The sequence below is a fragment of the Benincasa hispida genome, chromosome 3, assembly GCF_027475165.1.
Source record: "Benincasa hispida cultivar pf3 chromosome 3, pf3_genome.v1.1, whole genome shotgun sequence".
Lineage (NCBI taxonomy): Eukaryota > Viridiplantae > Streptophyta > Magnoliopsida > Cucurbitales > Cucurbitaceae > Benincasa > Benincasa hispida.
This window is the reverse complement of record NC_143480.1, coordinates 286,044-305,248: the sequence shown is the minus strand read 5'-3', so window position 1 is coordinate 305,248 and position 19,205 is coordinate 286,044. Positions and strand designations below refer to the sequence as shown.

The following is a 19,205-nucleotide window of genomic DNA, read 5'->3' as shown; positions in this document are numbered from 1 at the left end:
AGCTACAAGGAGGCCAAGAAGGTTAAGGATGTGAATTTGTTCACCAAAATCATTAAGAAAAGTAAGAGCATAGACCACGACTAGAGTCTTTGGCAACAACTGAGGTAATTTCAGGTTTTTTCAGACATTGGAATGTTGTTTCATAAACCATGTTTATATTTCTTAAATGTATTTGAGTGTATTTATTGATTGGCTAAATTATAAAATATGCCATTGAAATTTGTATTTTGTGTCAAAATATTGTTGAATTTTCAAAAACTTCAAAAATACCCTGAAACTTTTAAAAATTTGAAAATTAAATATGGGACTTATTTAAGAGACTGGGAATAACAAATATATAGATTAGGGTGTAGAGTTTGGAAGTCATATTTCTAAAATTTGTGTTTGGGGTGTAGGTAATTTATGACTGAGTTTGGATACTCCTAATTTTTTTCTCTTGTTTTTAGTCCTTTTTTTTAATTGTATAACCTTTAGTGTATCATGAATAAATTTTTACGATAATTCTGAACGAAAAATTTAATATGTTCATTTTAAAATGAAATTTATATTAGCTACGCCTATTATACTCATAAATTCCTTTTTTGTTTGTTAATTTTCTCGACAATAATATAGAAATGACAATGATTTAATTATTTTTATAAAAATAAAAAATGGTTTTTAGTAACATAACAAAGCTTTGAAATTTAGTTGTTAAATTATAAAAAATGCTCTTGAACTTTGCATTTTGTGTCAAAAATATCTTTAAACTTTTAAAATTTCAAAAATATCCTTAAACTTTAAAAAATATCCTAACTGCTAGTTTTGGATGGAAACTGTTACTTTTTTTTATAAATACTCTTAAATTTTAAATAGTTTAAAAAATATCCTTAAACTTAAAAAAAGGTTAAAAAATACCTTCACTGATGACATATAAATAAAAACCATTAATATCTCGTTGCAAAAGTACATGACATTCAAAATCGAAATTAGTACCCTTACCTTAAAAAAATTAAACACGCTCTTACTGTTTATTTACACCATATCACCTCCCTATTCTGTTTCTACTCCCATCCCAACTTTAATCTATAGCCTAACACTTCTCTATTATATTTTTTTTCTTACTCTCTTCTCGTTAATTGTTTAACCTTATTTTAACTCATGAGAAAAATTGCCCCATTCAGTTAAGGTATAATGATTATAATAAAAAGAAAGAGAATAGTTGAAGCATCAAAAGACCATAGGACTTATATGCATTAAACCATGTTGTACGTTAGTAGTCGAGTGTATGTTAATAACCAAATACGTCCTTTTTGTATTTGACTATTTATGGTTTTGATAAGTTTTAAGGGAAGATTTTGATTTAAAAATTTTGTGAGATTTTATGCTTAACTTAAAGTTTTGATATATATTTTGTTGTGAGAAAATCAGTGTAAGAATTGGACAAATTGATGAAAATGAGAGTATCTATATTAAAAAAAAATGAGGATATCTAAATGATTTGTTTTAAAATTAGTTCTTTTCGAACTTAAGAAATCTTCAAACTATTTGATCACTATTGTAACATCCCAAAATTCAGAAAAATTTAAGTTAGTTATCTAAAATTATTGAGTTTTAATTTTTCTTTCATTTTTAAAAATTGGGATTAAATTGAAATAACTAAAAAACTTTTATTGGTTAAATTGAATTTAATTGATTAGATATTCGAACTAATTATCTTGAAAATATTGAATTTTGTCTCCCTTTGATTTTGGATTTTGGAGCCAACTTAAAACAATTAAGGAGATAATTAATTTTATGTAGTTTTGAATTGATTTAAATATTTGAAAGGATTTATTTATATTAAATTGATGGATTTTATGCCATTTAATTTTGATTTTTGAAGCCTAAAATTAAGGTAATTTGAGAAGTTAATTGATTTATTAATTTAATAGAAACTTTAGAGATTTTGGAGATATTGTGATAAATATTTTATTATATTTTTAAAGTTGAAAAGAAAAAAAATGAAAGAATTGAGATTTTTCGATATTAAAGGAGAGAGAAAAGAGGCAGAAAATCGGGGAGAAAACAATTCGATTTTTCAGCGATAGTTTCCACGAAATTGTCGATTGCTAGAGTTTGAACTGTTGGATTGTGCTCAAATTTGGTCAGTCTATTCAGGACATATATAGTTTTATTTTGAACGGTTAGATTATTGTTTGAAGCTCTGGTTTGTTCGTAATCGTTGCTGAATAAAATCTTTAAAATTGAAAATTCCCTTTCTTTCTCACTCTCACAAACCCTCCTTATGCAAGACCCTCACTAACAGCCGCTAGCCTAAACAATTTATGACGTCCGACAGCAACACTCGCCGCTTGTTTATGGTTGCCATTGTCACTGGCACCATTGTCACCGAAATTGATGTCTTGGGTAAGTTATTTGGTGTTTTATGGGTTTTCTTGGAAGATCTTGAATACCTATCAAATTTTGGTTTAAGTTTTGGCTCACCCATATTGTTTTGATGTTGAAATTAGATTTAGTGCTTTTCAATAAGATTAAAATTGTTAGGTGTCTTTTTTTTTTTTTTTTTTTTTTTTTTTGTAAGGTTTGGAGTCTTTTTTGGATATCCACTAAGTGTCGGATTAACATTTATTTTAATTGTGATTTTTGGATGTTGGATTAAAAGGTCTAAAAAAAATGTCCATTAAAGTTAAAGATTGATTTTAGTGACATAGTTGTTGGATTGGGTTGATTTTGAAGCTTCGAAGTGGTTTTGGGATCAAACCACGTGTTGGGTAAGTTATTTGGAGACATTCAGGTTAAGTTATAATTGGAATTATGTCCTAAATGATGAAATTAATTTTGATTTTTGGTATAGGGTTTGATTCAAGAATTGAAGGATTTTGAGGTGTTGTTCACCAAATTTGAGATCAATTTCGAGACAATTTGGGTGAGTAATTGGATCTTGAAACTGTAAATATTTGGCCTTAATGGATGATGTAAATTGGATGATTGGGAATTTTGGCCTTATTTTGGAAATCCTAATTTTTGGTTTATCACTTAGGACTTGGTTTGTGACCTTAACTTTATTATTTTCGGGTAATTCTTGTTTTTATTTGTCTTATTTGTAGGAGAATTGATCCCATGGAGCAAGTACGTTGCAAAGATGAAGAATCAAGCAAAAAGGACGGAAAATCGGGAGTCGAGTACACCTAACTAAGCTGAGTTGACAAAAGACCAATATGCCCTGTTTCAGCATCACAACGCTCACCAATAGCCTAAGTCCAATGCTTGCTTGACGCTTGAAGGCAGTAGACTCGAGTGCAGGACAACGTCGCAACGCTCCGAATATTGACAACGCCACCATCGTAATGCCAGCCCAACGTCTCAGCTCAATGCTATAAGGCAGAATGGGTAGCGTTGCAACACTCTCCCAGAGCGTCGCGATGCTACGGACTTTGACGGACTTCCCCACTCTACGCACGTGCAACTGAGCATCAAGCTAGTGTCATGACGATTCCTCAATGCTCTGCATGATGTCACCGCAGCATTGCAACGCTTTTCCTAGTGTCGCGATGCTGCGACAAACTTATAAATAGGTGTCACACCCCGCCCTAGACCATCCTCTTAGCCTAGGAAAGGGCGTGACTGCAGCAGTTATCAACCCTTTTGTTGACACTTACTGCTAATAACTCTTGTGGAATAACTCTAATATCAAGATATAACTCATATATAGCGGAATGTCTTTAGGCCAAAAATTTATTAATTCAGAATCATAACATATTTAGAGTCATTACAACACTAGATTCACAAGTCTCAAAGCCCAATACCCTAGTCCCTATATGATCAACGGTAATATGTGTACAATGTTTACAGTAACCACCTAAACCAACGGGTTACAATATCTTTGTCCTTTAATGGCAGAGCAGATGCAAAGCTATCTTCTGAGAATTTGACTGCTACTTGGGGGAAAGGAAAACATTTGAAAATGGGGCAAGCTTGCTAGCTCATTGAGTGACTTAAGAAAGATAACTGATTCTCATGCAAAAATCTCAATAAAGAGTTTAACTGAAATATAAGCTTCCTACAGTACCTTGTATTGCAGTATAAACATTTTCCAAGTATAAAACATATAAAGCTGTTTTAATCATAAAACACTAAAACTGTTTCTCAGTTGAGAATAACCCTGCTGTGGGTAAAAATAATCCCAACACCAACTGCTAGTCAAGAGAGAACCCTTTTGCTCAATCTCTGATTCTAACACCTACGTGCACATGGTCATACTAAGTACTGTCATACCTTAGGTACTTCTGCTTAGATACCTTCTCAAATGTCCTTCAGTATCGAGCTGCTAGGATACCTTCTCAAATGTCCTTCAGTATCCAGTTGGTTTGATACCTTCTCAAACGTCCTTCAGTATCAAGTTGGTTAGATACCTTCTCAAATGTCCTTCGGTATCTAGTTGGGTGGATACCTTTTCAAACGTCCTTCGGTATAGCGTTTTAAGTAAAACTAGTCATAAATGACTTCTTCTTTAAAGCATGTACAATATAACACATATAAAAACATGGCTTTAAAGATATTAATGCATGCTGGGTATATTTAACACATATAAATAACTTTTCAATAAACTTCCCACACATGCATGCGTTTAAAACATAACTCATGGTTTGCTTGGAAATTACTTTTTAAAACTAGTTGGCATGAGAATAATCTTCTCTAAAACATGCTTTCTTTAAAACATTGTAAATATTTATTCAAATGTTTTAGTCACTCACCTTGATCGCTTAGGAACTTTTCACCCTAGAAGTTCCTTGTTTACCTCGGGCTCCCTTTTTCACCCCTAGAATCCAGATTCAATTTAACACTCAGATTACTCATAGTTCTAAACCTTGTTTTGAGATACTTCCCTATACAAACATATTCTAAAATATCTTAGAAAGCTTACCCTAAAATTTGAGCTTAGAACTCCTTGTGGTTTGGCTGGAATCTCAAAATCTTCAAGACTGGTCCAAGCTTAACCGACAGCCTGACCCTTCTGTTTTCTTCTCAATTTCCAGCCTGATCCCTTCAAGCTTTTTCTCCGAAAGCCCTACCCTAAAAACTAGACTTTCAGAGCTTTTAGGTGGCTTTAAAATCACTCTAAATGCACGAGTAAATTGGGAGAACTCCTCATCCCAATTTGATGTTGTTTTCCAGACTTCACTATCCACTGCGTCCTCTTTAAAGTTCTATGATCAATGCATGGATTTTGCTCTCAACGCAATATTTACTCAGCTTTCCACTCTTTTTAATGTCTTTTTGAATTATGATCTGGAAAAATAAATCCTTGGCCCTATTTATAGGCGTCCAAACACTCTCCAAATTCGACACCGCTTACTTGACTGCATGTCCAAGTGTTTCTCCCTCACACTACCAACACAACTTTTTGATCAACGCAATCTAAGTGTCCTTCTCCTACTTAGCCAACGCAAGGGGGCTCAATTTGCATGTATTTTTATGCAATCACCTCAATTCCTTAAGGCCTAAGGTTTCCTCCCAAGAAGACACATGTTTGATGACGTCCTCTATGTGAGCTCATCTTCCATATGCGTCTACAAACTCTTGGATGTTCAACGCATAGTCTATAATTAACACATAGCAAGCCAACTCATTTAGTCACCACAAGTCCTAACCATCACAAGAGCCAGCCATCATCAACGCATAGGATGACCATTCATCCTCGACGCATGGCTCACTAGGTATCATCGCAAGGCTCGCTCGACATAGGCGCATGGTACTTGGCATAGGCGCTGGTCACCGACGCATGGGCGTGTGGCATAGGCGCTGGCCACTAGCGCATGGGCTTGCTTGATCGTATGGGCGCTTGGCAGGTCGCTCGACGCATTGATGCTTGACAGGATGCTCGACGCATGGCTGGGTGCTTGATGCATGGCCACTCGGCAGGGCGCTTCGACGCATAGGCTGGGCGCTTGGCATGGCCGCTCGACGCATGGGCAGGGGAGCTTGGCATGGCCGCTTGACGCATGGGCAGGGGTGCTTTGGGCTGAGGCACTTGACGCATGCCACCCTTCCAACGCATCACTTCACTTCCTTCAGCTGCGTTGGTCCCTTCCAACGCATCACTCCACTTCCTTCAGCCGCATTGGTCCCTTCCAATGCATCCCACACAAAATTTTATACTTAGCCAAATTTTCCAAGTTTTTCCCCAAAAGTCAAGCTTCCAAATTTCCTCTTTTCTTCTAATTTTCCACCCTTTTTCCCTACCATTCCACACTAGTTTCCACATTAACCTACTAACCACACTAGTCTCAGTAGGGCACATACTCAAGTAGAGAAATTAGGATTCGGGGTTCACATTTACCTCTCCCTTATGAAAATTTCGTCCTCGAAATTTTGCTACAAGTCTGTCAATTAAACAACTGCAGATACTTGTTTCTAATTTGCTCTTCGACTTCCCACGTTGCTTCTTCCGTGCTATGGTTTCGCCATAGTACCTTTACCAATGGAATTGTCTTATTCCTTAAGACCTGTTCCTTTCTGTCAAGAATCTCCACTGGTTTCTCTTCGTAAGACATATTTTCTTTCAACTGTACTGGTTGCTCAGGCAACACATAGGTAGGATCTAGCACATACTTTCTAAGCATTGCTACATGAAACACATTCATGGATACGAGATAACTCTGGAGGTAAATCTAATCTATATGCCATTGAGCCAACTCTTTCTATTATCTCGTAAGGTCCAATATATCTTGGGCTTAATTTCCCTTTCCTACCGAACCTGAGTATTCCTTTCCACGGAGATAACTTAAGAAATACTTTGTCACCAATTTCAAATTCCAACTCTCTTCTCCACTTATCGGTATAACTCTTTTGCCTATCTCGAGCCGTCTTAAGATTATCTCTTATAATCTTAACACTGTCTGATGTCTGTTGCACAAGTTTTGGATCTCGTAATTTTCTTTCACCGACTTCATCCCAACATATCGGAGTTCTACATGGCCTTCCGTATAGTGCTTCATATGGTGCCATTCCGATACTCGAATGGTAACTGTTGTTATACGCAAATTCGATTAACGACAGATGCATATCTTAACTGCCTTTGAATTGCAATACACATGCTCTCAGCATGTCCTCTAATGTCTGGATTGTCCGCTTAGACTGACCATCCGTCTGTGGATGAAAAGCGGTACTAAAATATAACTTGGTTCCCATAGCTTTCTGCAAACTAGGCCAAAACTTCGATGTAAATATGGAGTCTCGATCTGATACTATTGAAATTGGAGCTCCAAACTGACTCACAACTCGCTTAATATACAACTTAGCTAATTGGTCTAGGGTAAAAGTAACTTTAATAGGTAAAAACTTAGCTATTTTTGTCAATCTATCCACAATTACCCATATACCATCATAGCTCACTGATGTCCTAGGTAATCCAAACAGGAAATCCATCGTAATATGCTCCCATTTTCATTCTGGTACTGGGAGTGGATTAAGTAATCCTGCTGGCCTCTGTCTGTTCGGTTTAACTTGTTGACATATTAAACACCTGTCAACATACTCCGCTATTTCTCTTTTCATACCAGGCCACCAGTACGATCTCTTTAATGTTCTGTACATCTTCGTACTGCCCGGATGCATAGCATAGGCCGAATTATGTGCTTCTTCTAGAATGGCTTGTTTGAGTGCTAAGTTATTAGGTATGCATACCCTACCCTCTTTCAATAGCACTTTGTCGGCTCTTAATTGGTAGTCCGTCCTCAATCCTTTACCTATTTCTTCAGCTAACTTTTGAAGATCGGAATCCTTTAATTGTTCATGTAGAATATCTTCTACGAGAGTAGGACGTACTTGAAATAAAGCTAGTAAACTTCCTATTTGACCAATTGATAATGCTGCCTTAGCATTATACAACTCATGAATCAATGTAACCTTCACTGAATTGATACTAGCTCTAGCTAATTTGGTTTTTCGACTTAGAGCATCAGCTACCACATTTGCTTTACCTAGGTAATAATCAATGGTACAGTCATAATCTTTGATCAGCTCGATCTATCTTCTCTGTCTCAAGTTCAGTTTCTTCTGATCAAAGATATACTTCAGACTCTTATGATCTGTGAATATATGACATCGCTCACCAAACAGGTAATGTCTCCATAATTTTAGAGCTAACATAATTGCTGCTAACTCTAAATCGTGTGTAGGGTAGTTACATTCATGCTTCTTTAACTGTCGAGAAGCATAAGCTACTACCTTTCCCTCCTGCATCAGCACACATCCTAACCCTTGTCGGGATGCATCACAGTAGACCTCACTCTTTACCCGGTGTAGGTAGAGTTAATACTGGTGCTGACATTAACCTCTGTTTCAACACTTGAAAACTGTGCTCGCATTCTGGAGACCACTCAAACGTCGCATCTTTTCTGGTCAGGTTTGTCAATGGAAGAGCTATCTTAGAAAAGCCCTCCACGAATCTCCTATAATAACCCGCTAAGCCCAGAAAACTGCGTACTTCTGTTATATTCAAGGGTTGTTCCCAATTGACTATTGCTTCTATCTTTTGGGAATCTACGCTAACTCTATCAGCTGAAATTATATGCCCAAGGAATACGACTTGGTTTAACCAAAAATCACACTTACTAAATTTGGCATATAACTTCTTTTCCTTTAGCATCTGCAACACCATCCTCAGATGTTCTTTGTACTTCTCTGCGCCACTAGAACATACTAGTATATCGTCTATGAAAACTATCACAAACTGATCCAGATAATGATGAAATATCCTATTCATCAAGTCTATAAATACCGCAGGAGCATTTGTCAATCCAAACGACATTACTAGGAACTTATAATGTCCATATCTAGTTCTGAATGCAGTCTTTGGAACATCTGTGTCTTTCACCTTCAACTGATGATAACTTGATTTCAAATCTATTTTAGAGAACACCGTGGCTTTCTTTAACTGATCGAAGAGATCATCTATACGAGGCAATGGGTACTTATTCTTAATGGTCACCTTATTCAATTGTCTATAGTCTATGCATAATCTAAGAGTACCATATTTCTTCTTAATAAACAAGACTGGTGCTCCCTAAGGCGATACACTGGGTCTAATGTACCCCTTATCTACAAGTTCCTGTAACTAAACTTTTAACTCCCTCTGTTCTGTTGGTGCCATCCTATATGGTGCCTGGGATATAGGTGCTGTGCCCGGAACTAACTCAATAGTAAACTCTATTTTCCTGTCAGATGGTAAGCCTGGTAACTTTTTAGGGAACACATCTAAGAATTCTTGTACCACAGGTACATCCTCAGGTCTCAGTTTCTTATCCTTTGAAACTGCTACATAGGCTAAATAGACTTCACATCCCTTACTCAACAGCTTCCTAGCCTTCACTGCTTATATTAAACTTCCTGGAAGTATTCTTTTACTTCCTACCAAAGTTATTTCTTTTTCACCTGTTTTCTAAACACTATTCTCTCCTAAAACAATCCATAGTGGCATAGTGTTTACTTAGGAAGTCCATACCTAAGATAACATCAAACTCTAGTAATTCTAGTGGAATCAAGTTAAACCATAAACTCTGATTTCCAAGAATTACTTCGCAATTCCTGTAATACTCACATACAACTAGAGTATCTCCTACAGGCGTAGAGATAAACAAATCCTCCTTCATACGCTCAGACACTCTATCTATATATAATGCACACATACTAGATATGAATGAGTGCGTAGCACCAGGATCAAATAATGCATAAGCGGATTGTTTACATAAAGTTATCATACCAGTTACGACATCTGGAGCCTCTTCCGCTTCCTGGTGTGTCATAGTGTATACTCTACCCTGCTGCTGCTGCTGTTGCTGTTGTTGTTGGGGTCGTCCAACTACCATTTTCTGCTATTTGAGATAAATAGAGATATAACAATATTAGTGTCTATCTGAGATAGACAAAGATAGTACTCTATCGTGTCTATCTAAAATAGGCAAAGATAGAGCATTATCACTGTCTATATGATATAGACAGTGATAGATAGACAATAAAAAGAAAGACAGAATTCTTAACAAGAAACTTCTTGATTTTTCATGTTTTCGTGGTAATATGTTCTCAGCCCAAGAAGTCAAAAGAGTTTTCATTGCAAAAGCAGCTTTACTTCGATCATAAAACCACTTTTGCATTATATCTCTAACTGAACTAAACAAGCTAGCTGTTGAGGTTTGTGCCCTAAAGTCTCGTGTCTTGTAGTTTGTAAACAACTTTGTACAAATACTTGTGATGTATAATATATATAATATTTACTTCACCTCTTGACTTTGCACATTTAGATGTTGATAATTTTACCACAAACCAATAAACTTAATATCTCTGGTTACCTTTATGTAACTTAAGCATGTATATAGTGACATACAAGTAGACCATGTCTTAAGTGACAACCAAAATAGTCTGTAGTATATGAATATAGGAGGGAAACCTTATCTTGGTAACACTACGAACGCGACCCGCTTTGTGGAATTATTACAAATGTTGTGACTTGTCACAGATGGTCTGATCCTGATCACCTGTGTAGTGAACATGCGAGCGGGGGAATCTTATACAGAGAGTTTGTATAAGACTTGACTTTGAAGTGTTAATGTCTTGTCATATAACTCCATTTATGACTGAGACTTCACTTTACTAGGATGACCATAGGTAACATGGCCTCAATCCTGAGTAAGTTGGGAACTCCTACCATTAAAGGCGGTCCTTTGATTTGCATGGGTGTGAGTGGCTAGAGCGCCGACTCAAACCTACCATTTTGAGGATTTGTCTGATTCGAAGCTGGGAACTCAGCTTCACAAGATGGAGTTTACTCCTTCCCCAAAGTAAGAGTAAGTAGATAGATTGCTCTCTTAAGGGCTGATCCCGGGGCTTGAACGATGTGGCGTCATGCACCTTCTCATGGCCCGAGAGGTGTTCACACAGAGTAGGACTATGTTGTATTGTTCATTAGAGGGATCGATGGTACTTAAGGAGGAAGATGTAATTATAGGGGCAAAACGGTAAATTGGCTTGCTGTAATTACGAGCATTTGTGAACAGTCATCGTACTGATGATTGGTTATATCCAATGGACATAGAAATATATCTATGACAAGAAGAGTTCAACTGTCGATCGTTAGTGGAATGCCTGGCAGTTAATAGATGGTGGATATTGTGGCTAAAGAGTTTAGTCAGCTATTCACGTCTCGTTGGAGCTTCGAGCCATAGGTCCATAAAGTCCCCTTAGTAGCTTGGATACAAGTTGAGAGTCAATTTTTGGGTCAGTTTGAAATGTTCAAATTGACAAGAGAGAGTTCAATTATATATGATATAATTAACTTTATGTATGAGACACATTAATTTGGAGAAAATTGGATATAAATATGATTTATATCTAGTAGAGGAAAATATTATAATTAATATATGATATGAATATGATGAGATCACATTCATTGGACGGTTATAAAATAAATGGGACGACGTCTCTTCTGTTCTAATAACGGACGAGTGTATTGAAAGATCACTTTGAAACGCGTAAATAGCTGACGCTGTGTTAAGCATGAGAGGCGCGGACATTTTGTTAAAGAGAGTGTCATCGCTTAGAAAATTAATGCCTATACGATAGTGCCTGCACGATCGCTTACATATACGATATTGCTAGGCGATCGCTTACCGATTACACCTTTGCACGCTATTTGCTAAATGATTGTTTACCTTTTCCTAAGCAATCGTTTAGCTCCCGATATTTACTAAACGATCGTATAGGCGATCGCTTAGTTTTTCCTACACAATCGCTCACCCTTTTCCTACACGATCGTTTAGACAATCGCTTACCCTTTCCTACACGATCGTTTAGACGATCGCGTACTGTTTCCTACACGATCGTATACTTCACCTAAATGATCAAGTATCTTTTCTATGCGATAGACGACCTCATCTCCCACTTGCTTGATCATTGTGTATGGTCTTTCTTCCTCCTTCCCTCTACCAAATCCAAACAAAGCCAACACTTTGGATTCTCAATCCAAGAATACTGAGGGCTCTGAGTGGTGGTGTCATCTCCGTTTTCTTTTGTTCGAGTGGTGATTGTTCGATGTAGACGGTTGGGTTTTAGACTTGCTGTGAAGAAGAAATCTTCATCTGGTATGATCTCTTGATCTCTTTAGCATTATGAATGCATATTAGTATGTTTGAATATATATGTGGTAATTCTGTCACAATGAATTGGAAAGATCCGCTTCCGCTCTTAGGTACTCTTGAATAAGAGTTCCTTCACTAGCCACGGGTAATTCTCTAGCATCCTTAAAAATTGAGTTTATACTTTTTGCAATGTTCAATATCATCATTACATACCTTCTTCTTCGTGAATATGCCCAAGACCACTTCTCAAACCCAACACTACTAAGATAATTTCTAATATTCGACCAGATTGACTCCATGCATCTCATGTCGTACTCAAAGTCATTAGTAATATAGGCATTAGCACCACTCAAGAAATAATTATCACGCAATAGATCCTTAAAATGAAGTTTCAAGTTTTTTAAGAGATGTTATATGTACACACAATACTTAACATTAACATACACTCTTAAAACTCCTTTAGGAATGCTAAGATGCCTATCAGAAACAATGACTAAATTCTCTCGTTCCCCTAAACTACATCGTATGTTTTTAAAAAATCATGTCCATGATGCGTCATTTTCAAAATCTACGATACCAAATGCAAGGGGAAAGATTTGATTGTTACCATCTAGTGGTGAGGTTGTTAATAGCATGCCACTAAACTTACACTACAAAAATGTGCCATCTACAGATATGATAAGTCATAATATTTCCATCCCTCGATGCACTAAAAGTCATAAGGCAAAACTTGAAACGACCATTATCATTCATTTCTAAAGTAATATAGGCACTTGTAAAAATACATAAAAACATTTCTATTAGTGTAAATAGTAACAAAACTGTATAGATAGATAATGATAGATGTCTATCATTGTCTATCTAAGATAGACGATGATAACAACTATCCTTGTCTATCTAAGATAGGCTGTGATAGATAGCTATCACTGATAAACAGTGATAGTTGTCTATCATTTTCTATCTACAATGGAAAGAGATAAAAAATTACTAAGGAAAATGGATCATACCTAGATTCATTTCATTCAACTATTTAAAAAATCATGGAATCAAGGTTTATGATTCAAGTGCATCTCCTTTTAATATCTTTACTATGTGTTCTTTTACCCTCCAAGCTTTTTGATAACTTATATTAACTTCAACTTTTGTACGAGCCTTATGGATAATGTCTCTAGGAATGGATTGATCTGTATACGTAAACTTAAAATTATCTATCAAGCAATTGCCAATTACTGACGAAGAAACTTGCCAATAACAACTATGAGTTGTGTTCAATGGACGGTCATGCTCAGAAATGTACTTCTTAAATATCCACAATTCACTATTCTTACACCGAGATGTCCTAACATACCATTTGCAGCCTTCTTGCAAACATTTGAACTCAATAGACTTTGAATTTGATCTTGTAATCCTAAATTGAAAATTATTCTTCTCTGCATTTATGTAAAAACACTTTGAAAATACTTCTTTACTTTTACATACATTTTTTTCCTTCAAATCACCATAAAAAAATATCTCCTATAACTTCATCATTTGAAGAAGAACAAGAACTTAAATATAACACTTCGTTGACCATTATTCATCATTTTTCCTTTAAATATGAAGGGGTAGTTTTAGAATTTTTTAAAAAACTGAAGCTATTTCCGTTGACCATTTTTTTTTGGCTATAGGATGTAAATAGTTTTCCTATTTTTTCATTTTCGACAATTTCTCTTTCAGGTCCTGTTATTAATTTTAATTAGATGTAAAATCATTAAAAATATTATGAAAGTAAAAAAAAAAAAAAAAAGAAATGTCATCATTAATCATTAAATAGGTAAAAGTAACTTACTTGCCTTAAAAAAAAACGTAAAAGTAAGTTGCCACTATTTGATATTAGTATGTCATCAACTAAAGTTGTATTTTTCTCTAATTTTTATTTAAATTTAAAGCATAAAGTAAAGAAATAATTAATTATTAAGAAGAAAAGAGATTCGATGGTTAAATAAAATTAGTATACTTGTAATTAATACAAAACACAAGGGTTACATGGTCTTGAAGAAATTGATATTTTCGTAATTAATTATTAATTAAAAATGAAAAATAATTCTCCAAAAATATTTTTTAATTATCTTAACTTTTTAATATAGTATAAATGTAGATATGTAATATATGTTTTTTTAAATATTTATATAATATATATAAAAACGGTTCGGTTTTTATAATATAACATATATGTATATATATATATATATAAACAGTTGAATTTGATTTTATATTTGGTTTTCAAATCCTAAACCAAACTGAAACCGAAAAATTCGATTTTCTTTAAAATTTTAAACCAAACCATATCACAATTTTAGTAAAAACCAATTTTCAAATTCCCTTTAAAAATGACTGATTTTAATGGAACCCTATTATACAGGTTCCTGAAGTATGGTTGAATTGTAAAGTTATGACCATGAGAGTTTACTTATTGCTAAGTTTTAGTAGTTAGCTTTTTTTTTTTTTTTTTTTTTTTTTTTGTCTAAATCATATTGATTGGTTGTATTCAAGTCCATAATTCTTCTTTGTGTTTTACTTGTTAGGTAGTTCTTGGACGTGTTTTGTATTATTGTCATGACGATGTTGTTTGATACATTGAGACAACATGCCTTGTTAGGTAGTGGAAGAAAGCTTTGTGTCAACAACTCCGACAATCACCATCATTTTAACATATAACTGAAAATGAAATATAAAAAAGAAAAGAAGAAAATGAAGAACTTTCATCAATACATCATCTTTGAACAAAACTCCACTTAATATCATACAACGACAATACCTATTTAGAATAAAGTAGATTATGGATGCTCTTTCATCTGTTGCCTCACCGATGAACTATGAGTAAGTTGGCACCTCAAGTAGAATAGAATTAAAACTTCAATCCAACATTGGCTATTGTGTGGGTAAGGTCAATGCATGTGAAAGGTATTAGATTGTTGGGCTTGTGCAAGCATTTGAACCACTTCTCTCATTGTTGGCCGCTCCACGCTGTGTTCTTGAACGCATAACATAGCAACAAAGAAAATATGCTTCGCTTCATTAATTGGTATGTTACTTAACCTTTGATCCAATATCTTAACAACACCTTCTTTGGTGGAATTGGTTTGAATCCTAGCCCACTGGACAATGTCCAAGCCATCTTCTCCGAAATTGCCCACTGGCTTCCGCCCTGTTATCAGCTCCAGTAGCACCACTCCAAAACTATAAACATCAGTTTTTTCGTCCACTTTTAATGTGTATGCATATTCTGTCGCAAAAAATTCTGTTAGTTTGTAACTTCACGAAGAAGAATTTGTAATAATTAGATAGAAGGTAAAAAGAAAGGATGTAGTGTAATTTTTTGTATTGTAGTTGTAGTGAAAAAGGTGACGTGTGATAGGTGAGGGTCGGAAATGGAGAAGTAGGGTTACGATTTCAAGACATGCGAAAGCTCATGTCTCGAGTTAATATATGGTAGGGCACAAGAAAGAAAAAGGTAAAGGGCAATTTTCCTTTGCGTTAGTGGATTCCTTCTACCCTTGTTGGAATTGGAATCCTCACCATTCTTCTCTTTAATTACTCGGGAAAAGGAAAAGGCAAATTCCTATCGGCTTTTCTCTCCTTCGTTTGTTTTATAGTGGGAAATTCTGGTGGGTTCGGGGACCGACAGTGGAATTAAAAGAGAATTCAGTGGGATATAATTGCAGCAACCGAACCACTCCCGATTCAAACCGGCATTTTAGCATATTGCATTCTTTGAACTTGTAACTTGTAAAGTAAGGTCATAGGCAAGTACAAATGGATGAACGAGTGAGAATTCTATTACAGAAACAAACAAACATCAATGAAACATACACAATACATCGCACATACTGATACTGATACTGATACTGATACATACCTGGAGCAATATAGCCGTAGGAGCCGGCTATTGCAGACATGCACTCCGATGTTCCATTGTCTTGCAAGAACTTGGCCAAACCGAAGTCAGCTACATGAGCCTCGAAATCTGAGTCGAGCAAAATGTTGTTGGACTTGACGTCCCTGTGAATTATGAGCGGGGAGCAGTCATGGTGCAAATAGCAAAGCCCTTTGGCGGCTTCTATGGCTATCTTCAGCCTGGTTCCCCATTTTAGAGAACCCCCCCTCTTCCCGTGGAGAACTTCTCCTAAACTTCCATTAGGCATGTACTCGTATACCAGCAGATTCGTCTGCTTATTGGAGCAAAATGCAAGCAATCTCACGATGTTCCTATGCCGGATTTTGCCCAGCGTCCGTATCTCCGCGGACAGGCCGTTGTCATGGGAGGAGCCCTTGGTTATGGCCAACAGCTTTTTTATGGCTACTTGTTCCCCGCTTGGCATGATTCCTTTGTACACAATACCAGCTCCTCCTTTTCCAATTATGTTGTTTTCTTTTACGCACTCTGTGATGTCCTTGCATCCAAATTCCAGCTTCTGGAATGCTGCTAGCTTCCACGAACTTGATTTCTTTTTCGCTTTCCTTGTCTGAACAATTGCCAGAGCTGCAAATATTACTGAACACATCAATAGCCCCAACGCGAACACAAGCTTATATTTCCCAGCACCTTTGTTCGAATTGGCGCTTGTTGGGGTTTGAGACTTGGATGCCGAGTCGTTGCAGGGATTCAACGAGAATCCACACAGTTGAGGGTTGCCCACGAAGGATGTGGAATTGAAGAGTAGAAACTGCCCAGTTTCGGGTATGGGACCGGACAAGTTATTGTAGGAGAAGTCGGCACAGGTCAAGCTCTTTATGGACCCAATTTCCTTGGGAAGGCTGTGGGTAAGATGGTTCCAAGACAAGTTTAGATAATTTAAGATGCGAATTTGTGAGATTTGAACTGGGATTGGGGAAGTTAGGTGATTGAGGCTCAAATCCAGGTAAGTGAGGGACACACAACTACTCAACTCAGGAGGGATTGAACCGGATAAGTTGTTTCTGCTCATGTCTAGCTTGAGAAGATTTCGCAGTTTGCCAATTTCAGGAGGAATGTTCCCAGAGAAACGGTTTCCACTCAAAAGCAGAATCTGGAGGTTTGTGAAGTTGCCGATGGAAATGGGAAGGGATCCACAAAAGCGATTGTTGGAGAGGTTCAGGCGGCCGAGTTTGGAAGGGAGTTGGCGCATGTCTTGTGGAAGGGGTCCGCTCAGGTAGTTGTTCTGCAATTCCATGAGGGAGAGTTGTGGCGAGTAAAGCAGCCCCTCTGGGATTGTTCCCGTCAAATAATTCTGACCCATCCGAACTCTTACTAGCGTCTGGCATCGCCCTAGATCACCTGGCACACCCCCAAACAGAAAATTGTTGAGTAAAATTAAGATCTTCAGCCTTCCTCCCAAGCACAGACGCTCCGGGACCAGCCCAGTGAGCTTGTTGCTCGACAAGTCCACCTCCGTGAGTCTCCCATTCTCACCCAGCTTTGACGGAATGGCTCCTGTGAAGTTATTTTGCCACAGCTTCAAAACCTCCAACCCCGGAAGATGGGCTACAACATCAGGGATCTCCCCGTGGAACTTGTTCATAAACAAGTTGAGGAGCGAAAGCTGGCGGAGGTTTGCAAATTCAAGGGGGATCTCTCCTGTTAACTGGTTGTTGGAGAGGTCAAGGGAAATCAAGGCGCTCAAGTTGCCCAACTGGGGAGGAACTGAACCGGTCAGCTGATTTGTCTGCAAGAACAGAGTGTCCAAGTTGTTGAGATTCCCCAACCCGTGTGGGATTGGACCTTGTAAACCACAACTCGCAAGGTCGAGATGATTCAAATTGACTAGTTGTCCGAGTTGAGACGGTATCCCACCCTCAAACTGGTTGAAGTATCCCAAATAAAGGTGGTGGAGATTGGTAAGATTACCGAGCTGAGGGGGAATGGGACCGCCCAAGTCATTGCCGGCAAGGGAAAGATAAGTGAGCTCCCCCATATCACCATAGCTTGGTGGGATTCGACCGGTGAAGTAATTCCCGCCAAGATTTAAGTGCTTTAGACTGGGAAGTTGAGGGAGGCGTGTGGGGAGGGAGCCATTGAAATTGTTGTTATAAGCATCAAATACCTGCAACAGTTTCAACTGAGAATACTCCCAGTCGAGTTGTCCCCTGAACTGATTATTGGAAATGTTGAGAAAGCGAAGGTTGATTAGCTTGTGAATTAGAGGGGGGAAGCTCCCGGAGATGTTGGAATTGGAAATATCCAGCGACACTACTGTTCTCTTCATGCCAATGCCATCGCATTGAATTCCAGTCCAACGGCAGAGGCTTGAGTAATTTGAAACGTTCCAGTCCAGGAGTGTCGAAATGGCACTGGCTTCATCGAAATTCTGTTTGATGGAAACCAGAACAGAAGCTTGTGCCTTGAGGGACACTGAGTGGGAGAGCACACAAGGAAGGAGGACCAGCACAAGTTTAAGTGTGAACAACTTCATATGCCAAGCTGCTGCACCCATGGGACTTCAAATTGCTCACAATCTCTATATTCTAGTATGTTTCGAGGAATTGAATTTTATAGGAGCCGCAATGTTGCGCATTAGCAGCAGCATCCAAACCCAAGGCCATCTCTTTTGTTCTCTCTGCCTGGCCTGGGGTATTGTATACATGGGATTCATCTTTAACTTTAGAAAAAGAGAGCAACACAAATAAAACCATATTACATATATATATTAAAGAAAAAGAAAAAGCAAAAGCAATGTTTGCATAAAGATGCAAAACCATATGCCGTTGGATCAGATCAAAAGCTTTAAAAGAGGTAAATTACTAAAATGGCCTCCAAAAATACTTTTTTCAGAATCAAATAGGGCAGAAAAGAAAAGATGGGATTGGGAGGAATGAAAGTTCAAAAGCCATGTTTGGTTGCAGGGCCCTGTGGGGTGTAGGGTGTTTGCGTACGTGTATGTCTTGGCTCTTCCTCTAACTTGTATGGATTAACTGATATATATGTTTTCTTTCATGCAAATGAAGTTGCTTCAGCTTCTGAAAATTCCGTTTTTATCTATATATATATATATATTATTATGTGATAGATTTGGAATCTTGCCTGTGAGACTAAGCCCTTGGGTGTAAAGGGCTTAAAATAATGAAGATGCTGAT

General features: G+C 37.1%; 2 protein-coding genes across 2 annotated transcripts; both read right to left on the bottom strand.

Moving 5' to 3' along the window:
- Nucleotides 1–6,365: 6,365 nt before the first annotated feature.
- Nucleotides 6,366–6,987, bottom strand: LOC150036932 (uncharacterized). The gene is made up of 2 exons (XM_090311672.1): nucleotides 6,783–6,987; nucleotides 6,366–6,604 (listed from the first exon to the last, which is right to left on the bottom strand). The coding sequence occupies exons 1-2, from the start codon at nucleotides 6,985–6,987 to the stop codon at nucleotides 6,366–6,368; spliced, it is 444 nt and encodes a 147-aa protein (XP_090167798.1).
- Nucleotides 6,988–14,835: 7,848 nt separating this feature from the next.
- BAM3 (Leucine-rich receptor-like protein kinase family protein) lies at nucleotides 14,836–19,205 on the bottom strand. The gene is made up of 2 exons (XM_039021566.2): nucleotides 16,012–19,205; nucleotides 14,836–15,378 (listed from the first exon to the last, which is right to left on the bottom strand). The coding sequence occupies exons 1-2, from the start codon at nucleotides 18,563–18,565 to the stop codon at nucleotides 15,041–15,043; spliced, it is 2,892 nt and encodes a 963-aa protein (XP_038877494.1). The 5' UTR covers nucleotides 18,566–19,205; the 3' UTR covers nucleotides 14,836–15,040.

Coding starts and splice junctions, on each gene's coding strand:
- LOC150036932 (XM_090311672.1), bottom strand. CDS start 6,987: ATGGCACCATATGAAGCACTATACGGAAGGCCATGTAGAACTCCGATA. Junction 6,605..6,782: donor AGAGTTGGAATTTGAAATTG/GTGACAAAGTAT, acceptor TGTTTCATGTAG/CAATGCTTAGAAAGTATGTG.
- BAM3 (XM_039021566.2), bottom strand. CDS start 18,565: ATGGGTGCAGCAGCTTGGCATATGAAGTTGTTCACACTTAAACTTGTG. Junction 15,379..16,011: donor CTACGGCTATATTGCTCCAG/GTATGTATCAGT, acceptor TTTTTGCGACAG/AATATGCATACACATTAAAA.